This window comes from Cervus canadensis, chromosome 20 (assembly GCF_019320065.1).
Source record: "Cervus canadensis isolate Bull #8, Minnesota chromosome 20, ASM1932006v1, whole genome shotgun sequence".
Lineage (NCBI taxonomy): Eukaryota > Metazoa > Chordata > Mammalia > Artiodactyla > Cervidae > Cervus > Cervus canadensis.
Genome location: NC_057405.1, coordinates 59,705,026 through 59,726,858, shown reverse-complemented (window position 1 = coordinate 59,726,858; position 21,833 = coordinate 59,705,026). Strand labels below are relative to the sequence as shown.

The 21,833-nt window shown below is 45.3% G+C and overlaps 1 protein-coding gene and 1 long non-coding RNA gene across 5 annotated transcripts in view; one reads left to right on the top strand and one right to left on the bottom strand.

The window, feature by feature from the left end:
- The first annotated feature begins 6,381 nt into the window (after nucleotides 1-6,381).
- The window catches only part of TRAF3IP2 (TRAF3 interacting protein 2), a 43,794-nt gene continuing 28,342 nt past the window's right edge, over nucleotides 6,382-21,833 (top strand). For both annotated transcript variants that reach the window (XM_043439694.1, XM_043439693.1), the window contains exons 1-2: nucleotides 6,382-6,829; nucleotides 19,757-20,587. In XM_043439694.1, coding sequence (XP_043295629.1) covers nucleotides 19,765-20,587 — 823 coding nt within the window. In that variant the 5' untranslated portion in view covers nucleotides 6,382-6,829; nucleotides 19,757-19,764. The remainder of the gene's footprint in view (nucleotides 6,830-19,756; nucleotides 20,588-21,833) is intronic.
- Nucleotides 17,121-21,833, bottom strand: part of LOC122422917 — a 41,986-nt gene continuing 37,273 nt past the window's right edge. For 2 of the 3 annotated variants that reach the window (XR_006264014.1, XR_006264012.1), the window contains exon 2: nucleotides 17,121-17,542. This is a non-coding gene — a long non-coding RNA (uncharacterized LOC122422917). Of the gene's footprint in view, nucleotides 17,543-19,717; nucleotides 19,836-21,833 lie in introns of those variants that run through there. The other variant, XR_006264013.1, reaches the window with a different exon arrangement.

The window sequence follows — 21,833 nt, the reverse complement described above, 5'->3', positions numbered from 1 at the left end:
TGAGAGCACTTTTTATGAGGGAAAGGCAAAAGAAAGAAAAAGTATCCTGGAAAAAAGCAGTGTTGAAGAAGGAAGGGTAGTCTCGAGAGGGTAAGGGGCATGAGTCTGTGGCTTTAGCATCCACCTGCCCCAGTGGGTCCTGGATAGCACGGTGCGGGGAAGAGCTGGGGCCTTCTCAGGGCGTTGGCGCTGGTTTGAAACCCAGCTGTGCACCTCTGACATGCTACCCGACTTCGTGCATCCTAATTTTCTTACCTGTAAAATGAGGGAAATAAAACCCACCATGCCCATCTGCTTTGGGGGTTATTTTATTTTAATTGTGATGAAATAACATAACATAAAACTTACCATCTTAACCATTTTTAAGTGCACGGTTCAGTGGCATTAAGTACATTCACGTCATTGCGTAACTGGCATCGTTATTTATTTCCAGAACTCTTTTCATCTTGCAAAACTGAAACTCTGTCCCTGTTAAACAATAACTCTGCATTCTTCCCTCTTCTCAGTCCTTGATAACCATCATTTTACTTTCTGTCTCTGTGAATTTGATCACTCTAGGTACCTCAGCCAAGTGGAATCATACGGCATTTGTCCCTCTATGACTGGCTCACTTCATTGAGCAAAATGTCCTCCAGGTTCATCCATGTTATAGTACACGTCAGAATTTCCTTCCTTTTCTAAGGCTGATTAATATCCCATTGTAGGTGTACGCCATACTCCGTTTATCTAGTCATCCACTGATGGACACTTGGACCTCTTCCACCTTGGCTGTAGTATATAATGCTGCTATGAACATTGTGTACACATTTCTCTTTCAGACTCTGCTTTCTTATCTTGAGGATTTCTTTGAAACCCTCACTTCTTCTGGGTGTATACCCAGAAATGGAATTATTGGGTCATATAGTAATTCAATTTTTAAATTTGTGAGAAATTGCCATACTATTTTTCACAGAGGCTGCACAATTTCAAATTCCTGCCTACGGTGCCCATAGGTTCCAATTTATGTATATGCTCTGTGAAACGTGTTCCTTTCTCTTTTTTTATAGTAACCATCCTAATTTTTTTTTAAGTTGAGACATGCTTGATTTACAATATTGTGTTAGTTTCAGGTGTCAGCAAAGTGATTTCTATTTTTCTGTTCTTTTTTCTATTCTTTTCCATTACAGTTTATTACAAAATATTCAATATAGTTCCCTGTGCTATACAGTAAGTCCTTGTTGTTTATCTATTTTATATATGGTAGTGTGCATCTGTTAATACCATGCTCTCAATTTATCCCTCCCAGCTTCCCCCTTTGGTAACCATAAGTCTATTCTCATGTCTGTGGGGCTATTTCTGTTTATGATACAAAATAATAAGTTCTTTTGTATCATAGTTTAGATTCCACATATAAGTGATATCATAAACTTGTCTTTCTGTCTCTTTTCACTTAGCATGATAATTTCTAGATCCATCCATATTGTTACAAATGGTATTGCTTCATTCTTTTCTGTGGCTGAGTAATATGCCATCACATATATGTACCACAACTTCTTTATTCATCCTTCCGTTGATGGACACTTAGGTTGTATCCATGTCTTCGCTACTGTAAACAGTGATGCTATGAACATTGAAGGGCATGTATCTTTTCAAATTAGTTTTTACCTTTTCCAGATATATGCCCAGGATGGGATTGCTGGATCATATGGTAGTTCTATTTTTAGCTTTTTAAGGAACATCTATACCGTTCTCCATAGTGACTATACCAATTTCTATTCCTACCAACAGTGTAGGAGGGTTCCTTTTCTCTACACCTTCTCAAGCATTTATTATTTGTAGACTTTTGATGATGGTCATTCTGATCAGTGTAAGGTGATACTTCAATGTGGTTTTGATTTGCATTTTTCTAATGATTCGTGATGCTGAGCATATTTTCATGTGCCTGTTGGCCATCTGTCTTGTCTCCTTTGTAGAAATGTTAAATTAGTTCCTCTGCCCTAACCATCCTATTTTTTAAATAGAACCTGAATAAACTCCCCATGTACATGTTGAAAAGTCAAACAATTCAGTACATCTAACTAGAGAAGACTTGGAGAATAATGTAGGATTATTAATTACAGACTTCCTTGAAGGGTGGAGGATGCCTCCTGCTCTCTCATTACCACACTGAGTTTCCTCCATCTCCTCTGTGGACCTCATGCTACTTCCTTATCATCCTTTTCCAAACATCCCTCTCTCATCTGACTTGCCCTGCTGTGTCCAGCCTCCACAGGAAGCAGAGTCTGGTCTCCATCTACTTCTCTCTCTTGGAAAGCAGTTGTCTGGAATTCTGGTGAGTAAATCTCTTCACTTTGTTAGACAGAGAGTGAAAATCACTTGGCACACAATAAATAATAAGTGTAACTAATCTTCTAGTACCTACCTCATAGGGGTATTGTGAACATTGAGTACGTAAAGGCACACACAGTTCTTAGAACACTTAGTTAGCTCTTATCTGAGGTTAGCTCTTATTATTGTGTTGGTCATATTGGGGAGCCTAGTTTGTCAGGACTTAATCACTTTTGAGCAAGAGATGCTGCCAACAACTTTGGGTCCGGGTGACCACTTTGAGGAAAGTCACCTTGAAGCAGATAATCTTTGGCTTTTCCAGAACTTTAAAGTGTTCCCTTTTAAGGGTGTAAATGTAAGGCGAATTCGTACCATCGCAGTGGGGAAATGGAATGACAGAGCTTTTGTAGGCTGACAAAATCTTATACCCTTCATAGGAGAAGGAGATGAACAAATCTATACAGGGCTCAAGGAACCTCTTTTTTTTTTTTTTTTTTTTTCGCCACACGGCATATGGGATCTTAGTTCCCTGACCAGGGATCAAACCAGCATAACCTGCATTGGAAGCACAGAGTCTTAACCACTGGACCACCAGGGAAGTCCTCAAAGAACCTCTTAAAAAGAAAAGGAGTGAGAGAGAATCCTTTCCTCATGAGAGTCTGTGTTACTAACAGGACCTCTATGCGATATTTGTGAGGTTCTGACTGACTCAGCTGACAGAATCTGAAACGGCTGTAGTGGGCAACTCTCTGAGAAGAAGGGCCCCCTGGACTGGTGGGGCAGGGTCCGGGGGCTCAGTGGGAGTCGGGGAGGAAGGCAGTGAAGAGTTCTGGCTTCTGCCTGCCTCTGGCAGCCCCTCTGAACTAGAAGCATCCCACCACAGCAGTGGAGAAGAAGTAACCAGTGACTCTACAGCCATGTCTGGTGGCTAGTTTATTTGGAACTCCCTGTATTTCCATAGTTTTTCGCTTCTGAAAGAGACACAAGAACCTGAGAATCTTTCAGTTTGCGTGCCTAGCACCCATGTCATGAAATGTCATTTCATGTCTGAAATGAGGCAAGTACTCACTAAAGATTGTGGGACTGGAGTAAGCCAGAAGGGCAGGCAGGACCAGGCGCTGGGAGCCGGGGCGTCTCTTCTCTTCTTGCCTCAGTCCTGGAACCGAGCTGTGGGGAGAGTCACTAGTGCTGGGAACTCTGTGAGTGAGGACCATCCTCTGGGAATGAAGGACAGGAGTTTTCTTCTCTTCCTCATGGTATGTCACAGTTTCACTCTGCCTTCTCAGCACTTAAAATCATAGCGTTTAAAAATGGAAAATCAAGGTTTGTCCAAGGAATGAATCTTTTCCTCTTTGCCTCTCTTTTCATGGGTTAAAGCCATAGTATAGCGAGTCCAGAGTATTAGGTCCAAATGGTTTTGCTTACAAAGGTGGGAAGAACTGGCCTTTATCTAATTATGCAAGAATACTGAGCGACTCTAGAACCTGGCAAACACCTATTCTGCCTCCTGGACCAGAACAAGAGGGCTGGTCTGCCTCCTGAGAAGTCTGCCTACTGTGTATACAGCATCCGGCATCGCATAGACACAGCACCATGGTAATTGGCACAGTCTCAGATCCATCCTTTTATTTCTTACACCTTTATCCCCCCTCTTAAATTGCCAAGAGTTGTGCAAAGAAAGCAAGTTCTGTGTGCTCCACCCAAGCACACAGGAAGAGCAGACTTTAGCAGGGCGACCAAGGAAGGGGAGGTAACATCCACCTATTGGAAGTGAGACAGTTCTGGAATTCTTCTCCACAGACTAGCTGTGTGACCTTAGAAGTGACCCTGTCTCGAGCTCCAGATTCCTTAAAGGTAAACTGGGAGGGACAGGAGTAAACTCATCTCCAGGCCTTTTTGGAGGATTAAATATACTAACAAGTACTGTATGGTAGTTCCTGGGTGAAGAGTTCCTTTTCTGTGGGGGCAGCCAAAGGGCTGTGTGTATCAGCCCGGGAACACCAGCGGGGTCTCCTGAGGGGATGGAGGTGTTCATTTCCCAGGCACTCCCTGACATTTCCCCCGTCATCCATATTTGACTAACTGCCGCAGGCATGTTCAGACAGAAGTTTCTAGCGTTCAGGACCTCCTCTGTAAACAGTTTACATCCTCAGGCTGCTTTTCAGTGGGGCCCCAGCAAGGGCTCCTAAGTAGGAACCATGAACTCCTTCCTCAAGTGCTGCGGTTCTGCTCAGGATAAACTGAGCCAGAGGAAGGCCCAGCTACCAGCAATTATGAGCAGCATTGCAGTGCTTGGTATCTCCCCGCAGGGCCCTTAGGCTCACATCTGGGGAAACAGTTGGTGGGAGAACTAGAAAAAAAGATCCCTCTTGTTCTTCCTGATGGGCTGTATTCCAAAGGCAGTGGTTGACAGGAGCGTCTTCTGGGCTTTTCCCAATCCATTTAAAGGCATCTAAAAGAAATGAAAATTGTCTTAACCCCACCCCCTTTCTTTGCTCTCCCTCTTTTCTTCTCTTTTTGTCGCTCTTTTCTATTCTCATCCCTTAATAGTGATAGCTTTTTCAAAGTATCCTGGTACCAACAGCTCCCTACAAAAAAGTGCTATTTTCCCCTAAACTAAAAAAGCCTATTATAATAATATTTTTTTTATCTTTTTATTTATTTATTTATTTTTAATTAGTTGGAGGCTAATTACTTCACAACATTTCAGTGGGTTTTGTCATACATTGACATGAATCAGCCATAGATTTACACGTATTCCCCATCCCGATTCCCTCTCCCACCTCCCTCTCCACCCGATTCCTCTGGGTCTTCCCAGTGCACCAGGCCCGAGCACTTGTCTCATGCATCCCACCTGGGCTGGTGATCTGTTTCACCATAGATAATATACATGCTGTTCTTTCGAAACATCCCACCCTCACCTTCTCCCACAGAGTTCAAAAGTCTGTTCTGTACTTCTGTGTCTCTTTTTCTGTTTTGCATTAATAATTTTGAGGCAGAAAACTCAAGGCCAAGGTAATAAGTGCAATTTTTTAATCTTTTTTATTTTAATGAATGATATGCTACACACTTGTGGGGAAAATAATCCAATATAGGTATATGGGTGTTTGTGTGCTCAGTCGTGTCCGACTCTTTGCAACTCCATGGACTGTAGCCTACCAGGCTCCTCTGTCCATGGAATTTTCCAGGCAAGAATACTGGAGTGGGTTGCTGTTTCCTCTTCCAGGGGCTCTTCCCCACCCAGGGATCGAAACTGCAACTCTAGTGTCGCCTTCATCTCAGCTTTTTTACCACTTTTTTTTTTAACCACCTTTTTTTTTTTAACCATATTTTTACCACTGAGCCACCAGGGAAGCCCCCAATATATGTGCAGTATACATATTTTATGCAATGAATAGGATAAAAGCCTTCCATTCTCACCCATTCCCTCAACCCTCTTCCCTGGAGGTGATCACTACTTAGTAGTTTGATATGCATTCTTCCAGACATTTCTGTCATTTTTTGGTCATTTGGCAGTCATGTCATGCTTGCCTACTATGTTCTGGGCACAGTGATAAGTATTAGAAATAACAGTGAATAAATGTATATAAATACACATATATGTATTTATCTGTCGTATCTATTGGCAAAAATGGGCTGACCCTCAGGACTCACCCGGCAGGCAGAGCGGCAGGAGCACAGTACACCTGCCCACACCCAGCTGGCCAATGGGTAACTGAGTTCACACGCTGGCCACCACAGCTCCCATTACAGCCTGCTGTCCTGGTCATCCTGTTTCTAGTGTCTCATTCAGCAACAAATTCTGTAGGCACTGATTAAACAAGGACAAGGAAAGATGAAGAAATAAACTTGAGGACATGAAAAATGCAGCCAGAGGAAGACTGTGTGTGTGTGTGTGTGTGTGTGTTTTCTTAAAAATAGTCACTTCTTCGTGCCTGTGGATGGGGTAAGGAATGTGTGTGTTGGGGTGGGGGTGGGGAATGGGCAATGAGTCCTCCCTTTGTGATTAACAGCAGTAAATGCAGTTAGAGACAGTAAGAAGTTTTGCTCCATACTCCTCCCCACGATCTGCCCCACCCCAGTTTCCTGCTCTGGAGCTGCTAATGAATAACCCATCTTACCACCCCTCCCAGGGCACCGTCTCAGGCCTGGGTGCTTCGACAACCCTGAGGTTCAGGGGACATTCCTCAGCAGTTACTTAGCTGGGTGATGGGGAAAAAAAAATGCAGCCTAATTGGCTAGTGGCCTTTTCTAGTGAATGAAGGTTTCTGTTTTAAGAAGTAAAGTGACTTCTCAGCGGCTGTTGATTCACTGCCCACAAGGAGATTTTTGAGCAGAGGCTTCCTAGCCTCGGTAGAAATTTGCATACAGCTTCCACTTCCGGCTTCGGAGCCTGTTCCGCGGCTTACCTGGGCCGGGAGAGGGTGGAGGGAGGCCTGGAGCGGCCCAAGGTAGAGCGGCCCGAGAAGAAGAGAGAGTGTGACCACCCGTGGCCGGCCTGTCTGTCCTTGGCGGCTCTAAGGTAAGTGATTCAGTTGTCACCTGACTGACCTTACTTCTTAACTTCTGATCCATTTTCCGAAACACTGTTTTCTCCTTTCCTGAAAGTGCCGTCTCTCTTTCCTCCGCCTGCCTCTCCCCACCTTTCATTTGTTAGTTCGTGTACGGAGAGACAGCTCCGGCTGAGAACGTGACAGCTACGTGTCGGCTGTGAGACAGGGCCAGTGGTTTAGTATTTCAGACGGGAGAGTGAAGATTAACTCTTTGAGGAATAGACACACACACACACACACACACCCCTGTGTTTGAGGACTTAGTGTCCCCACAAGTTTTGATGAAGAAGACAACCCCCCACCCCCTCCCTCACCCCCCTTCTCCAGGGAGGGAGCCGGGGAAGGCAAAAAATGACGACTTCGGATTCCAGCCCCGGGACGCGTCAGTGGCAGAGGTGGAAGGAGAACTCCCCAGTTTTCTTGATCCCTCTTTCACTCAGGGGAAAAAAAAAACCAACACCCTGTTCTTGAGCCAGGAAGTCCAGCCCTGTTCCGTGCTGGCTGTGGCTCTGCCAGCCCCTCTGCCCCAGCCCTCCACCCTCCCACACCACCCAGGCATTTGCTGGCACAGATAGCCGGCCTGAGCCTTTAGGAAAAACAAGGAGAGAAGTGCTATTATTTTCTCTTAGAAGCTTATCGAGCTTCATGTGACTGTCAAGTTCAAGGTGGTCTCTTAGTATAGGGGGATATTTTTAAATGAACAAGAAAATAAGTAACAAAAACAGAGAACCTGAAACTTGGTTTCAGATTCTCCCTTCTCTGCTTGCTGACTCTGTGACTTAGGCAATTTACTTTTTTTTTTTCCATGAGCCTGGATTTCTTCATCAATAAAATGTGGGTGGGGGTGGTGAGCTAAGAAGATTATGTTGAAATTCACTTCTAAGAAAATAAGGTGAGGGTGATGAGAATCCCAGAGGGGCAGCCATAGTGGGCGGTCTTAGAGGATATGTGTTTTGTTTACTGATGATTCAAATATATTAATCTTACCTCTCCTACTAGATAGTCCCTAGGGCTTAATCCTCTTTACCCTCTAGCACTCAGAATACTGTCAAACACCTCGGGGGCGTTCAGGTTTCTTCCACATAAACTGCTCTGATTCCTTTCACTCATCTATAAAAGGTGAAGCCTTAGTCTGGGTGAAAGGCTGGGTGGCTAGGGGAGGGTACTGGGCAGCCCCATGGCTCTGTGGGAGAGCTGCCTGGAATTTAGGTATTATTTTTGACTCTAGTTAAATAGGAGAACACAGGGAGTTTCTTGAATTAGTTTCTGTCCCATTTGGGTTACCCAGGAAGACATGGCCTGTGCACTTGCCCAGAGTCCAGGCAGCACCAGAGAGCTGGCACACAGGCCTGGCTCCAGAAGGCTGTGTTACTGACTTAGCTGGAGCTGGAAATGACTCCTTGGCTAGACCAGTCGCTTTGTGTGGGGCCTTTAATGGGAGGTGAAAGGAAGCTGTGAAGCACATCCTGATACCATGTAAGGGTGATGACTAGGATCCGACACATTATTAGAGGGTGGACACCCAGAATTCTTAACCTTTTCCAAACCACTACGTTGTTTTAAAAAAGAAAAAAAATCATTGTTTCTTTTGAGCTCATTCTCTCCCTCCATACAGTTCACACGGGCCCTGGTTGAGTGGGATGGGCTGACTCAGGGCTTTTGGTATTGCTCAGCTGTTTCTGTGGAATATGAAGGCCCTGGTATGGTCCTCATCATGCTTTCAGATGACTCTCTCTCATCCTGGGATGAGAGGACAGGAATTTCAAGATGTTTCACCTGTGACGCGTTACTGATTTTTATTTTCAAATAACATGCACCATTATCTGAAATCAAGTCAGCTATAGTTTGCTGCCAGCCAAGCTTTGACCCAGAAAGACCACCCACAGACATTCTTCATCTTGTGTCATTTGTGATGGAACGGCCCCTGCTTTGCTCGGTGCTTGGGGTGGGCTGACTAAGCGTGAAGTCTGGGCATGTTGGGGAGAAGACTGTTAACTCAGGGATACCTCACTTTGGGAGGGTTCAAAGATGGAAAATATTTAAGCCTGCTTCTCTCAAAATTAAGGAGCTAGTGACTTTCAAATGCTCTGAAAATAAGGAGAAGGCAGTCATAGCTGCAGAAATTCAGAATCATAGTTGCAGGCACTTAGATCGGCTATGCGGGTAGTTTGCCTTAATTAAATCTATGTTTTGAAGAGTTGAAATCTCAGAAATATCTTGAATTCGAATCATTTTTCCACGACAGACAATTTTTGATTAGTCTTTCAAAACACATATGAATTGCAGGCAACTGCTGCATGGGAAAAAAAAGAGCACACAGATGAGGCATATTAAACTTTAAATTCCTTTCAGATCCAATGAGATGACCCCTAATGTTTGATCATATTTCCTTATCAAAACAATCCTGCAGTCCTTCCGTGAGAAAGTATCTGAGGATTAGAGTCAAGCAGCTCTCCCCCGGGCCTCTTCTGTTTCTTCTAGTGCATTGTCACGGAGGTATTTTTAGTTCATGAAGCCCAGGCTGTCCTTCTCCCTCAGACATTCGACATTCTTTGCGTCTCTTGCCCAGCAGGCCTCCTACTCACCCACATGTGTGTTGATGCCTGAGAGTTAAGCTTGCTCTGTACCTCTGTGCATGTGTGTGTGTGTGTGTGTGTGTGTGTGTGTATACACAGAACTTCCTGGAGACTTGAAGCTTTAATCTGGCTGAGGGAGGAAGGTGAGCTTTCATCCTGCTCGTGACCTGCGAAGCTATGCCAGTCTGGAGTGATTTCTTGATAAGGCAGCTGAGATCAAGTTGTTTGGGACTGACGGGAGCCCCCAGCCCATGTGACCCCCTTCCTTCACCCTGAAGACCCAGACTGACTGAGGTCTGGGCAGCCACTTCAGTGATGATGGGAACTTGGCTTTTGCCACCTCACTGTTTCCTGCACTAAGGGTTCCAGTGTTTTTCCTTCTTCCTCTCCCAGGCCGGGTTCCCAGGTCTCCCTCCCACCACCCTTCCTCCTCTGTGCTGTTGGCCCAGACTCTTCTGGGCTCAGCAGCTCCCCTCCAACACTCTTGCCTTTTACCTGCACTCATTCTCTCCCACCCCTTCCAACTGCCCCTTGTCTCACCCAGCAACATGTCAAAATCACAATTTAAGTGAGCCTCTGTCCTCCACCAATAAAGGACAAGTTTTTTTAGCTTTTCCTTCAAAGTTTCTCACTCTTCTGGCTTCTCTTCCATTTTCCTTTCCTCCTTTCCATCCCTTCTTCTCCCCCTCCGGATTTTTTCCTTTCTGCCCCTTCTCCTTCATTCTGGGGTCTGGACTGAATTAAGAATCACAAATGTGTGTTTAGAGAAACCTTATCTGAAACAAACAAACAAAAGAACCCATGGGCTGGTTTGAGGTTGTTCTGGAAACGGTGTTTACCAGCTTCCAGCACGGTGGAGTCAGTCCATTCCCATTAGCCCCATCAGCCAGTTGAGCAGCTCAGAGGAGTTCCAGAGCAAACTTCTAATCAGGTCAGGTCACGCTGCACTGCCTTCAGCATGCTGTGAGCTGTACTGTGCAAGACACGAACAAGGGCCAGTAAACGTTCCCTCATCTCCAGGGCTCACCACTGCTTCCAGTCCTCTGGCAAACCAAGTGGAAGAACTTCTCTGTCTGGGAAATTCTGCAAGTAAACTTGGAAATATTTACTCACTGGAATTTGAACCTGAGCCATACAGTTCACTCAAAACCAACTTCCACTGAGCCAACTAACGTTGGGAAAGTTTGCATGCATTTGGGTAGTAAATGAAGAATGTTAATGAGTTTAAAGTTTTGTTGTTGTTGTTTTGTAATCCAGAACTTTCAGACACTTATGGAAAAAAAATGACTCCCTGGAGAATGAAGTAAGACCTTGAGAATCTGTGATTGCAAAGATCTGATCCAAATTGGATCTGAGGCCCTTCCAAGCTGTAAATTTATATATTTATTGATATATCCCCCCAAAATATTCATGCTGTGTGTCTCTAAGGCCCTTCAACCCTATGGTTGACCCAAAGAATGCTTAAAGAAAAAAATCCAAGCAGTTGGTAACAGCAAGTCTTGATCATTTAGGAGCTAGTAATGTGGTTTATTACCCACTCCAGTACTCTTGCCTGGAAAATCCCATGGACAGAGGAGCCTGGTAGGCTGCTGTCCATGGGGTCGCGAAGAGTCGGATACAACTGAGCGACTTTACTTTCACTTTTTACTTTCATGCATTGGAGAGGGAAATGGCAACCCACTCCAGTGTTCTTGTCTGGAGAATCCCTGGGATGGGGGAGCCTGGTGGGCTGCCGTCTGTGGGGTCTCACAGAGTCGGACGCGACTGACGCAACTTAGCAGCAGCAGCAGCAATGTGATTTATTAATTACTCAGGCTGCTCACTGCTGCCCTTCCTCTGCTTCATGCTCTGCTATTTGTCTTCTTCCAGGGACATAACACCTTCATTAAATCCCATCCGTCCTTGCCTCAGAGGCGTCCCCTGGAAAATATCCCCTCTCTAGATGCATCGCCATTTATCATCACCCTTTGTTTGTGCTCTGTCAACAAGTTTTCAATTTATTTTGAATTCAGTTTATGATTAAAATTTAATGAGATCCAATCAAGTGCTTTTCTCAAATCAAGATGCCTCGGCAATCTCACCCATATCCTCTATTGTAGTGGCATGAAGGAAAGCCATCACAGGTTTCCAGCCTGGCCATTCTTCATAAAACACAGGTGGCAGGTATCCACGCCTCCTTAGCTTCAAGGTGAATGGTTCTGAAATCTATTTATTCCAGAAACTTCTAAGGTTTACTCAGCTCCTGCCACCCCCTTGCTCTGCTGCCCCCAAACGCTGTGCAAGTCCATGCTTCCAACCAAGAGGCAAGAGGGTTCAGTGCACAGGCTCTGGTGCGAACTGCCTGGATTTGAACCCTAGAGCAAGGAGCTAGCTCCTTACTAGCTCTGTGGCCTTGAGAAAGTTACTTGACCACCCTGTGTTCGGTTTCCCCATTCCTAAAATAGGGCTGATGCAGTGCCTACGAATAGGGTGTCTGTGAGGATAAGTTAGTACATCCAAAACACCTGGAACAATATTTGACCTGTAGTAAACATTTGACAAATATTAACAATCTTTGTTAGAAAGGGTCAGCTTTCTTAAGTATATCCATTTCACTAAGTTTATATTGATTTACCAGCATAATCTATATCAGAGGTTGATAAACTACAACCCTTGAGCCGAAGGTGGCCCCTGGTCTATTTCTATATCTGCCTATTGCTAAGAATTTATATTATTGAAGGGTTGTGTACAAATAAGCTAACTAAAAAGCAGAGTAGGAGACAAAGACAGTTTGTGGTCCACAGGGTATGAACTATTTATTGTCTGGTTCTTTACAGAAAAGGTTTGCAAGTGTCTGATTTATGTGGTTTAATGGAAAGAGTTTGGAAATCTATAGGCTGGAATTGGCTGTGACTTTGAAAAAGCTACCTAATGTGCCTAAGGCTCTCTATAGTAGGAATGGTAGTGATACCACATATCCCTCCTCTGACCCAGCTGTTTCAGGACCACATGAAATGATGTATACTGAATCTATATACTGAATCTGCCGGAAATACACACGTTGGTTAGAAAGATGCAGGCTCCATACACTTTGTTGTTGTTCAGTCACTAAGCCGCGTCTCTTTGCAGCCCCGTGACTACAGCACACCAGGTTTATGTAATAGTTTTAGCATCCAAGTATAAAACAAGCAAACATGGTCTAAAAAAACAGTTCCAAAGCCAACTATTTGTTGTAAAACTAATAACAAAATAACCTTTGTTTTTGGACAGCTTGATATGGGCCAGACTCTACAGTCAGCACTTTATTTATACCTTCTTCTTTTATCCTTGCAATACCCTCCTATGGGGCAAATGCTGTTATCTCCCCTCCACACACTATACAGATGAGAAAAATGAGGCCCAGAGAAGTTCAGTAATTTTCTCAAGGTCACACATCTAATCATGCCACTTCAGTTCAGTTCAGTTGCTCAGTCGTGTCCGACTCTTTGCAACCCCATGAACCACAGCACGCCAGGCCTCCCTGTCCAGCACCGATTCCTGCAGTTTACCCAAACTCATGTCCATTGAGTCGGTGATGCCATCCAACCATCTCATCCTCTGTTGTCCCCTTCTCCTCCTGCCCTCAATCTTTCCCAGCATCAGGGTATTTTCAAATGAGTCAGCTCTTCACATAAGGTGGCCAAAGTATTGGAGTTTCAGTTTCAGTCATGCCACTAGCAGAGAAGGAATCCAATCATAGGGAGCTTGACTCTAGGGCCTCTACATTTAAGTCCTGCATATTTTCCACATCATAGAAATATGTATTGATTCAGGTACTGTCTGGAAGGCAGAAGCCACAGTTAACTGTGAACATGGACTTCAGATCTGAATGTGTGTGCTGAGAGAGACGTGTGTCCTATGCACAGCAGGGCTAGGGTCTAATCTAACAGACCTGCAGAAAGAGAGGCGGACATGATGAGAAGAAAAGAAGTTTTGGATGAACTATGAGATGAGAAAGGTGGGACTATGAGATCAGACAGATTGATAATTGGACACAGAATGTGCTGGAGGAAAGAAAGTTTGCTGGGAACAGACATGAGCAAAGATTTGGAGGCAACGAGAGACAGACAGACAGACAGACAGAATGAAGGAGAAATTCTGTGAATGGGACTCCAGAGAGCATTGCCACAGGGGATGTCAAAGCTGCTGATGTCTTGATAATTATCTGCGAAACCGGGCTACTCAGGAAGGAGAGAAAGCAGAAAGGAAGCCAGAAAGACTGGGACAAAAAAACTGAGAGATTTGAAGAAAGATGCTGGTCAGAATCTAAGGGCTAGGACCACAGCTCACAGTCCAAAGGGCAGTGAGATTCTAGAGAAGGAAAACTGCTGTTTCTTGAGTCAGATCAGATTAAGAACCAGACTCACGTGCATCACTGGTTCACCTGGTTGTGTGCACCTGGCGGCAGGGAGCGGCTTTCCAGGTGGCACCAGTGGTAAAGAACCCACCTGCCAACGCAGGTAGACAAAAGGGACTTAGGTTCGATCCCTGGATTGGGAAAATCCCCTGGAGGAAGGCATGGCAACCCACTCTAGTATTCTTGCCTGGAGAATCCCATGGACAGAGGAGCCTGATGGGCTACAGTCCGTGGGGTCACGAAGAGTCGGACACGACTGAAGCGACAGCATGCACGCACGTGGACCTGGGACTAGTTTCCATTCCTAGCTCATGCCACCCCAGGTCCGCCCATCCCCACTGTGGACAAATGTCTTCACCCTATGCTGAATGGTCTTTTGTATTTTAAGGAACGGTTTACTCTCTCCTGGGTGGTCTCAGCAATGCCTCTCTCTCAATGATTCTTAATCTTTGTGGACATCAGAATCACTGGTGGAGCGTTTCCTTTCCCTTTTTTATCTTGTAAGTAAATATACAGGCACTTGGTACAAAACTTAAAAGGTAAAAAATGCTCTGAAAAGCAAGTCTCCCGCCCACCTCCGCTCCCAGTCACCCAATTCCCTTCCAGGAGGCACCCTCTGTTCCAGCTTTCTGACCACCCAGCTTGGGCAGAGACAGACTTAGATTGGACAAAGGGTAACATATACTCTACACACTGTTCTGCTCCTTCCATTTTAAACTTCACGATAAATTTTAGAGATAGTTCCAAATCAGTTCACACAGCATTTCCTCAGTCTTTTCAAAACGATGCGGAGTATTCATTGCAAGGCCGGACAACGGTTTTTAAAAAAGCAGAAGCTTTTTGGGTGGGTGAGTCGTTTGCAGTCTTTGCTGTTACAAACCTTGCTGCGTTGCCTATCTTCAGGGCCTCTTTGTTTTTACAAAATAAGTGCATCTCTCTATAGAGGAAATTCTTGGAAACGAAATTACTAGGTCCAAGGACATTAGATTTAAAAGTCCCGATAGTCATGGCCAAATCATACAGATGACACTTCCCTTGGTAAAATATGAGAGGACCTATTTACCTGTGGGACTTGGTGGTGGTGGTTTAGTCGCTCAGTCCTGTCTGACTCTTGCGACCCCATGGACTGTAGCCTGCCAAGCTCCTCCGTCCATGGGATTCTCCAGGCAAGAGTACTGGAGTGGGTTGCCTTTTCCTTCTCCAACCTGTGGGACTTAGACAGAAAAGGGCTCCCTGGCCTTATCTTAGACTCTCAAGGGGTGGGGCCTGGGCATCTGAATTGTGAGCCTCTTAGAAAGCGCTTCTGAGTCAGAAACTCTTCTGAGGTCCCTGGGTGGCCAGCCTCTCCCTTTCACCAACCATCTGAAGCCATGAGCTAGACTTGTCTGTTGGCTGCACCCCCAACAACCTCAGCCTCTCCCGGCTTTCTGAGCTCAATGTCGTGCTGATGAGCTGAGACCGTCCAGAGCACAGCCACCAAGGGGGTCAACAGGCCCTAACTGGGAGGTCTTCTGTCCCCCTCGGGGTCAGTGACTTCTCCACATCATGGCTAGAAAACAGGGCTTTTTTTTGCTTAAAGCCAATTTCCACCCTCTGAGGGGGATGGGAACACAGGCTGTGCCTGTGTATAGAAGAGGTATAGAAGAGGTCTGGAATAAAACAAGGGAAATGGAAATGGTTAGGAGAGGTGGGGTACTGAGTTAATTTTTTCTTATGTCTAGTTATCTTTTTTATTACAATATTGACATTAAAGGCCAAAAAACAAAACTGCCACTTCCGACCCAACCCACTGAGCTGCCCATGGATAGCGTATAGAAGAGGTCTGGAATAAAACAAGGGAAATGGAAATGGTTAGGAGAGGTGGGGTACTGAGTTAATTTTTTCTAATGTCTAGTTATCTTTTTTATTACAATATTGACATTAAAGACCAAAAAACAAAACTGCCACTTCCGACCCAACCCACTGAGCTGCCCGTGGCCCTCTGATGTGGCGTTGTATTCTCTGTGACACCCTCAGGAGGGTGGTGGGGTTGTTTTGTCAGTTCTGGCTGAGGTCTAGGGCCAGAGGGGCCCCTGTGGTGACGGCAGGCCTGCCCCACCCGCTGCTGAGGATGTAGGAGGAGATCAGGTACTCCGTGTCTGAGCAGAGAGAGCAGATGCCCCATCACGCTGTGGGGTAGGCTCACTGTTACTCTGCCAACAAGGGTTCAGGTGGATGGGACCTCTTCAGGCCTGGCCTCAGGGCCTGACACTTAGTGGAGCTTAATACATATTTGAGAGGAAGAGGAAAGGGTACCCATGTGGTCTAATTTCAAGAACTCTGAGGACTTGGCCCACCAAATCCTCCCCGTCACCCTTCACGGACCTGACTTCCTCACAGTCAGAGATCCTTCCAGCTACATGGATCTGTCTCCTCTCTAAAACAGGCATTGATCCTTCATTCATTCAACAAATAGTTATTGAGCACCTGCTAGGTACCAGGTATAATTCTCGATGCTGGGAAGACAGCTATGAACAGAAGAGTTGAAAATCACACCCTCATGAAGCTTACATCCTGGGGGGAGAGGAGAGACAATACACAAGGAATATTGTACTAGGTATTAGAACTGATAACGTCTCTTTTATAGTATATACAATGGTGACAACTGCTGAGAGAAGGATAAAGCAGGAAAGGGAGATGGAGTGAGAGGAGCATGTAAAAATTTTAGAGGGTGACCAGGGAGCCCTCACAGAGAAGACGAGAGCTGAGTAAAGCCTTAAAAAAGAAAGAAAGAAAGCCATGCAGATATGTAGGGGAAGAGTGTTCCAAGAAGAAGAAATGGCAAGTGCAAAGGCCCTCGATTTGTATTAGTTTGATTTCCTGTACTAGTCATTTTCCTTCAGTTAGATTACAAACCACTTGAAGGTAGGCATGTTTTATGTCACCAGAAATCATTTTGTTTACCTTTTATTAGATATCCTCTTGGACCTCTTGAGTTATGTGTCACTTGTAGGTATCAACTATACAAGAATTTTAATTGAGCTTATGCTTCAGAAGAGGGGGTTCACAGCACAGTGTCAGACATACTGCAGGGTTCAGTAATCATTTGCTGTTTGAATATTTGTAGTGACAAATTTAAAACATCAGGGTTCACTGTGTTTGTTAAAAGTGACTAATCCCATCGTTTTCCTAAAAGGTTGTTCATTGCCATGCCAGGTTTATTCACTATCATCCAAGGACCCACTTGTTCCTTTTCAGACCAGTTTCAATTCTAGAATTCCTTCCCTAGGACACGACATCAGAATCCCAGTTAAGTGACCACACTCCGGAGATGACCACACTTGTCACCCTTTTTATTAGCTTCCTCCAAGTCCTTGAAATCTCCTCAGCTGGAAGAGAATTTGCAACTTTTTAAATTTAATTTTATAATTTTTAGGGAAGTACTTCTAAGGTATTCACATCTGAAACCCAGGGAGAATATAAACAATTCTACCTGAAGTGTGGAAAATGAAAATGAATTGCGTACCAAGAAATAGCCAACAGCATTTAGTTCTTTTGCTGGATGGTTCTCAGGCAGCTTCTCCACCCTCACCTTTGTCCTCCTCCCCGACCCCCATCATTCAGCTATGGGTCCACAGATGCTTGCTGAAGTTTACGTAACATGCAGCCCAGTCCTTTGGAAAATACTTTTGCTTCCTGACCAGATGAAGAGCATGTTGTATGGCATATCCAGTTTCAGAGCTGTAGAAAAACTGTAAGAAAGAAAAGAAAACATTGGTGAACATTTTTAAATACTCAGTAGTTGAAATATGTGTGTTTGGGGTAGGTCTAATCAACTGAGATCAGTTGAAAGGTGTGTGTTTTTCCAGGGTCTAATCAGTTTGGGTGATGAAGTCTCTGCAGAGCCATGGGGCAGGACGCACACCCAGACTAGAGAGCAACCTAGAAAGCCTGTGGCAAGGAGGGAGGGAGGGCTGGTGGGGACTTGGAGCCTGAGGGAATTTTCTCTTGTGAGAAAGTGGTACAAAGCTTATTTGGAGCAGATGGGTAAGTCTGATACCAAGTGAGGGTCAGAGAAGTGTTAGCGGACATTCATTTGGCAGGGAGTGCAAGGAAAACTGGGGCTTTCCTGATGGGTCAAGCAGTAAAGGATCTGCCTGCAATGCAGGAGACTCAGGTTCAATCCCTGGTCCAGGAAGATCCCCTGCAGAAGGAAATGGCAACTCACTCCAGTATTTTTGCCGGAGAAATCCCATGGACAGAGGAGTCTGATGGGCTACAGTCCATACAGTCGCAAAAGAGTCAGACACAACTGAACACACATGGCAAACTGACATCTCTTTTTATAGGCCACGAAGAAAAATGTGGGAAACCACTGATCCCACTTCTGCTCTGCGGGGCAGCATTTTAAAATGCATGTGACTTCCCTAGTGGTCCAGGGGCTAAGACTCCAAGCTCCCAGTTCAGCAGGGGGCCCAGGTTCAAACCTTGGTCCTGGTCAGGGAACTAGACCCCACATGCCGCAGCTAAGACTTAGTAGCAGCCAAATAAATAAAAATATTTTCTAAAAGTATGTTGCTTAAAATGCATGCTGTCATGTTGCCATTGGGTTGGGTATTAGGCTCAAGAGAAGGGGAATTCCCATTTTTCCAGCTTGTCTTAGAGCAGTAACTGATGGGCATCATGCCTTGGGGCACAGTAAGCCCTCAGTGAGTGTTTGTGGTTGAAATTCTACGTAGATGAAAGAGGAATTTAACGATCCAACCACCAGCACCGCTCCTTTTCTCTGTATGGCATTTGAGGCATGTTATGTATGAGGCCTTCATGGAACAGACCGCTGGGGTCTTTTCTTGTGACTCCTTCACTCCCACTGTCCCTGCTCTGGCTCCCTGTCCTCACCTAGAGACATCTTTTCCCCTGACCTGCCTCCTTCCTTCCTCTGGAGCCTAAGTATTCTGGGGCATCATTTCAACCAATGTAATGATAAGGGGAGGCCAATTTTCTTTCCCATTCTGTCATGTTGGTTGAGAGTTCTATTTCTATGGGTAAAACAGTATTCCCTGGACTGTGGGCTGACTGCTGTGGGCTAAAGGCTAGTTTATTGAGCCTTGTCCATGGAGCTGCTACATCACAGGCCAGATGGTCGTGCAGGCATCTTGCAAGAGGGAATTAAGTCCTCCAAATAACCTATAGCTGTAACTGGAAAATGTCACTATGACCTTTTTTCCAGTGCTTTTTAAACTCAGGCTTTAAAATTCTTTTTTCTTTTTGTTTTTTTTTTAATTAGGCAATAGGTCACATGGAGCAATAGTTTAAAAGCTCAGAAGGTGAAAATTCTCCCTCATCCTCCTCTCGCTCAGCTTAGCCCCATTCTCAAAGGCAACCAATGCACCAATGTCTTATGTGTCTTCCATATACATTTTATATGTGTGCAAGCAGATGTGCATGCACACACACACATACTCACACATTCCCCTCTCCTAATTTTTTCCCACAAAATAGAAGCACCATTTACACATTGGTCTGCACCTTGGTTTTTTTTTTTTTCCCTTATCACTTAACAGTATATTTTGGAGGTCATTCCACATCTGTTACTGATATTTCTTTCATCATGGATTCCAAACACACATGAAGCAATCCACATTCTGATCATTTCTCTTTCCTCGGAAATTGGCCATTGGTTTTCATCTATGTCTTCCCCTTGCTGGTGTATGACTTCTACCACACAATGGTCCAGTCACATTCTTTGAATAGCCTTCCAGAAAAAATTATCTTAATAAGTCTTAGTGCCTTTCCCTGGAGGATAAGTGAAAGATTTTCTGTGACCAGGGGCTCCGCCAGCACGTTGGTGTCACACTACTGTTAATTTAAAACACATCTTGAATGGGGTCCCTTAAGGTCATGAAGTGGGGACTCCAAGAACTGACCTGACTCCTGAGGTTGTGGCATGTTTTCTCTTGTTCCAGACACTAGAATGAACCGAAGCATTCCTGTGGAGGTGGATGAATCAGAACCATATCCAAGTCAGTTGCTGAAACCCCCCTCGGAATATTCCCTGGCAGAGGAGTCAGAACCGCCTGCTCCAGATGCAAGGAACATGGCACCTAACAACTTGTCTGCATCCCCAACGGCTCGGCCTTCCTCCAGAGACTTTCCTCAGGCTCACCCACCCCTGCAACTATCAAATCTCCAGCAGCCTGTGTCCCCGAGGGTCACCCACCTGCGCGCTAAAGTCTTGGCAGAGGGTGAAGACAGCTTGTGGAGGAGACACCCGGGTCCCAGCAAAGACTTCCCCTCAGGCTTCTCTGCAGCCGGGGAGCCCGAGACTCAGTCTGTGGCTGGAGCCCTCCCCCAGGAGCATCAGTTTTCCCTTACAGAAAAGCATAATCAATGGCTGGGATCTTGGCTCTCAGCAACTTCCCCTGACACTGGCCATGACTCTGACAAATCCGACCAAAGTGTACCTAATGCCTCAGCAGACCCCCAGAGTGGTAGCCAGGAGATGGTGCCCCGGCCGCGTAGGAGCCGAGCAGCCCCAGACCCACCTACAATAGACACGGGGTATGATTCACAGCCGCAGGACGTCCTGGGCATCAGGCAACTGGAAAGGCCCCTACCCCTCACCTCCGTGTGTTACCTCCAGGACCTCCCCAGACCGCTCAGATCCAGGGAGTTCCATCAGTGTGAACCTCAGAGATACCCAGCGTGGGCACAGATGCTGCCCCCTGAGCCCTCCGTGCAAGCTCAGTGGAATTATCACTACTATTGTCCTGGAGACCCCGACCACCAAGTGCCATGTAAGTGAGTCACTCTCCTCTGGATGCCGTGGCCCGGGTAACAGTAAACGGGAATCTCGCGCCAGTGTCTCACATCGCTAGGCCAGCATGGGCAGGTCAGAAGGCAGGGAGGGCATTCTGCTTCCTGTGGGGCTCTCCATGTGTGTTTGGATTTGCAAGGGGCTCTAGAAGAAAGCTTTATCTTGGCCCAGAGCCCGTCCCACTTGGAACCTGACTCTCTAGGAAATGTTAAGAAGAAAACAGACTGCTCTCTAGGATAGCTGAAGTGAAACTTACCTACAGGCAGGGAGCCATCCCAAATGACTTCTAGAAAATTTTGTTGTCCAAATTCTTGGGCATTCTTTACATACTTGTTCTCCACCTTAGATTTCTCAGAGAAAGAGGCCTTCAGTCAAAAAAATCAGAAGGTGCCCAGAATGTCACTGAGACTTCAAATTCATGGCATTACCTGAAGGTCCCATCATTCCTGTATTTCTGTTGCTTAAAGCCCTTTGGAGGTTGAACCATCCACACCTACCCTACGATCTAGCCACACTCAAGGACTGGCAGCCCCCTAACATGTTGAGCTATTTCATAGACTCCTGCATTGTCCACATTCTCCTCTCTACCTAGGATTTTTCCCCTTCTTGTATACATTTGAGCCAGTTCTATACCTTTTAACTGGTTTCTCAAGTTCTAATGTGTATACTGTAAAGTTTGCCCTTCCTCGTTCATTGAAGAGTAGTGTATTTAGTGTATGCAGCCATCATTACATACATCTTTTAAGACTTATCTCAGGTGTCCCTCTGACAGCCTCCCCAGATCACTCCCTTCTTCAGGCTCTCTGTTTCTTTATGCTCTGCCTATTGGCACATCTAATGCCCGTATGGCGTCTACTCTGGGCCTTTTTTACTTCTCTTGTCAGACTGTAAGCTTTTGCACATCAGCAAATTATGTATTTTCAACCCATAATTCCCCAGCATTTATTTAGCACAGTGACCAATATATACGAGACTCTCAACAAATTATGTCCAATGAACGAATAAAATGCATCAGTACAATAAGCATCTCTGAAAATGATAAACTCTTAGACTGAGGTAAAAGGTCTGTTACAGTTCTTGATGTCAAGTCTCCATGAAGCTGCTGGAAAATAACAATAAGGCTTTACAGATGAAACACTGGCTGGGAGGCTGGGAGATGCAATATTTTTCTTAGCAAATAAACACCATATCAAAAACAGTTTGAAGAGTCTGACCAAATCTGATGC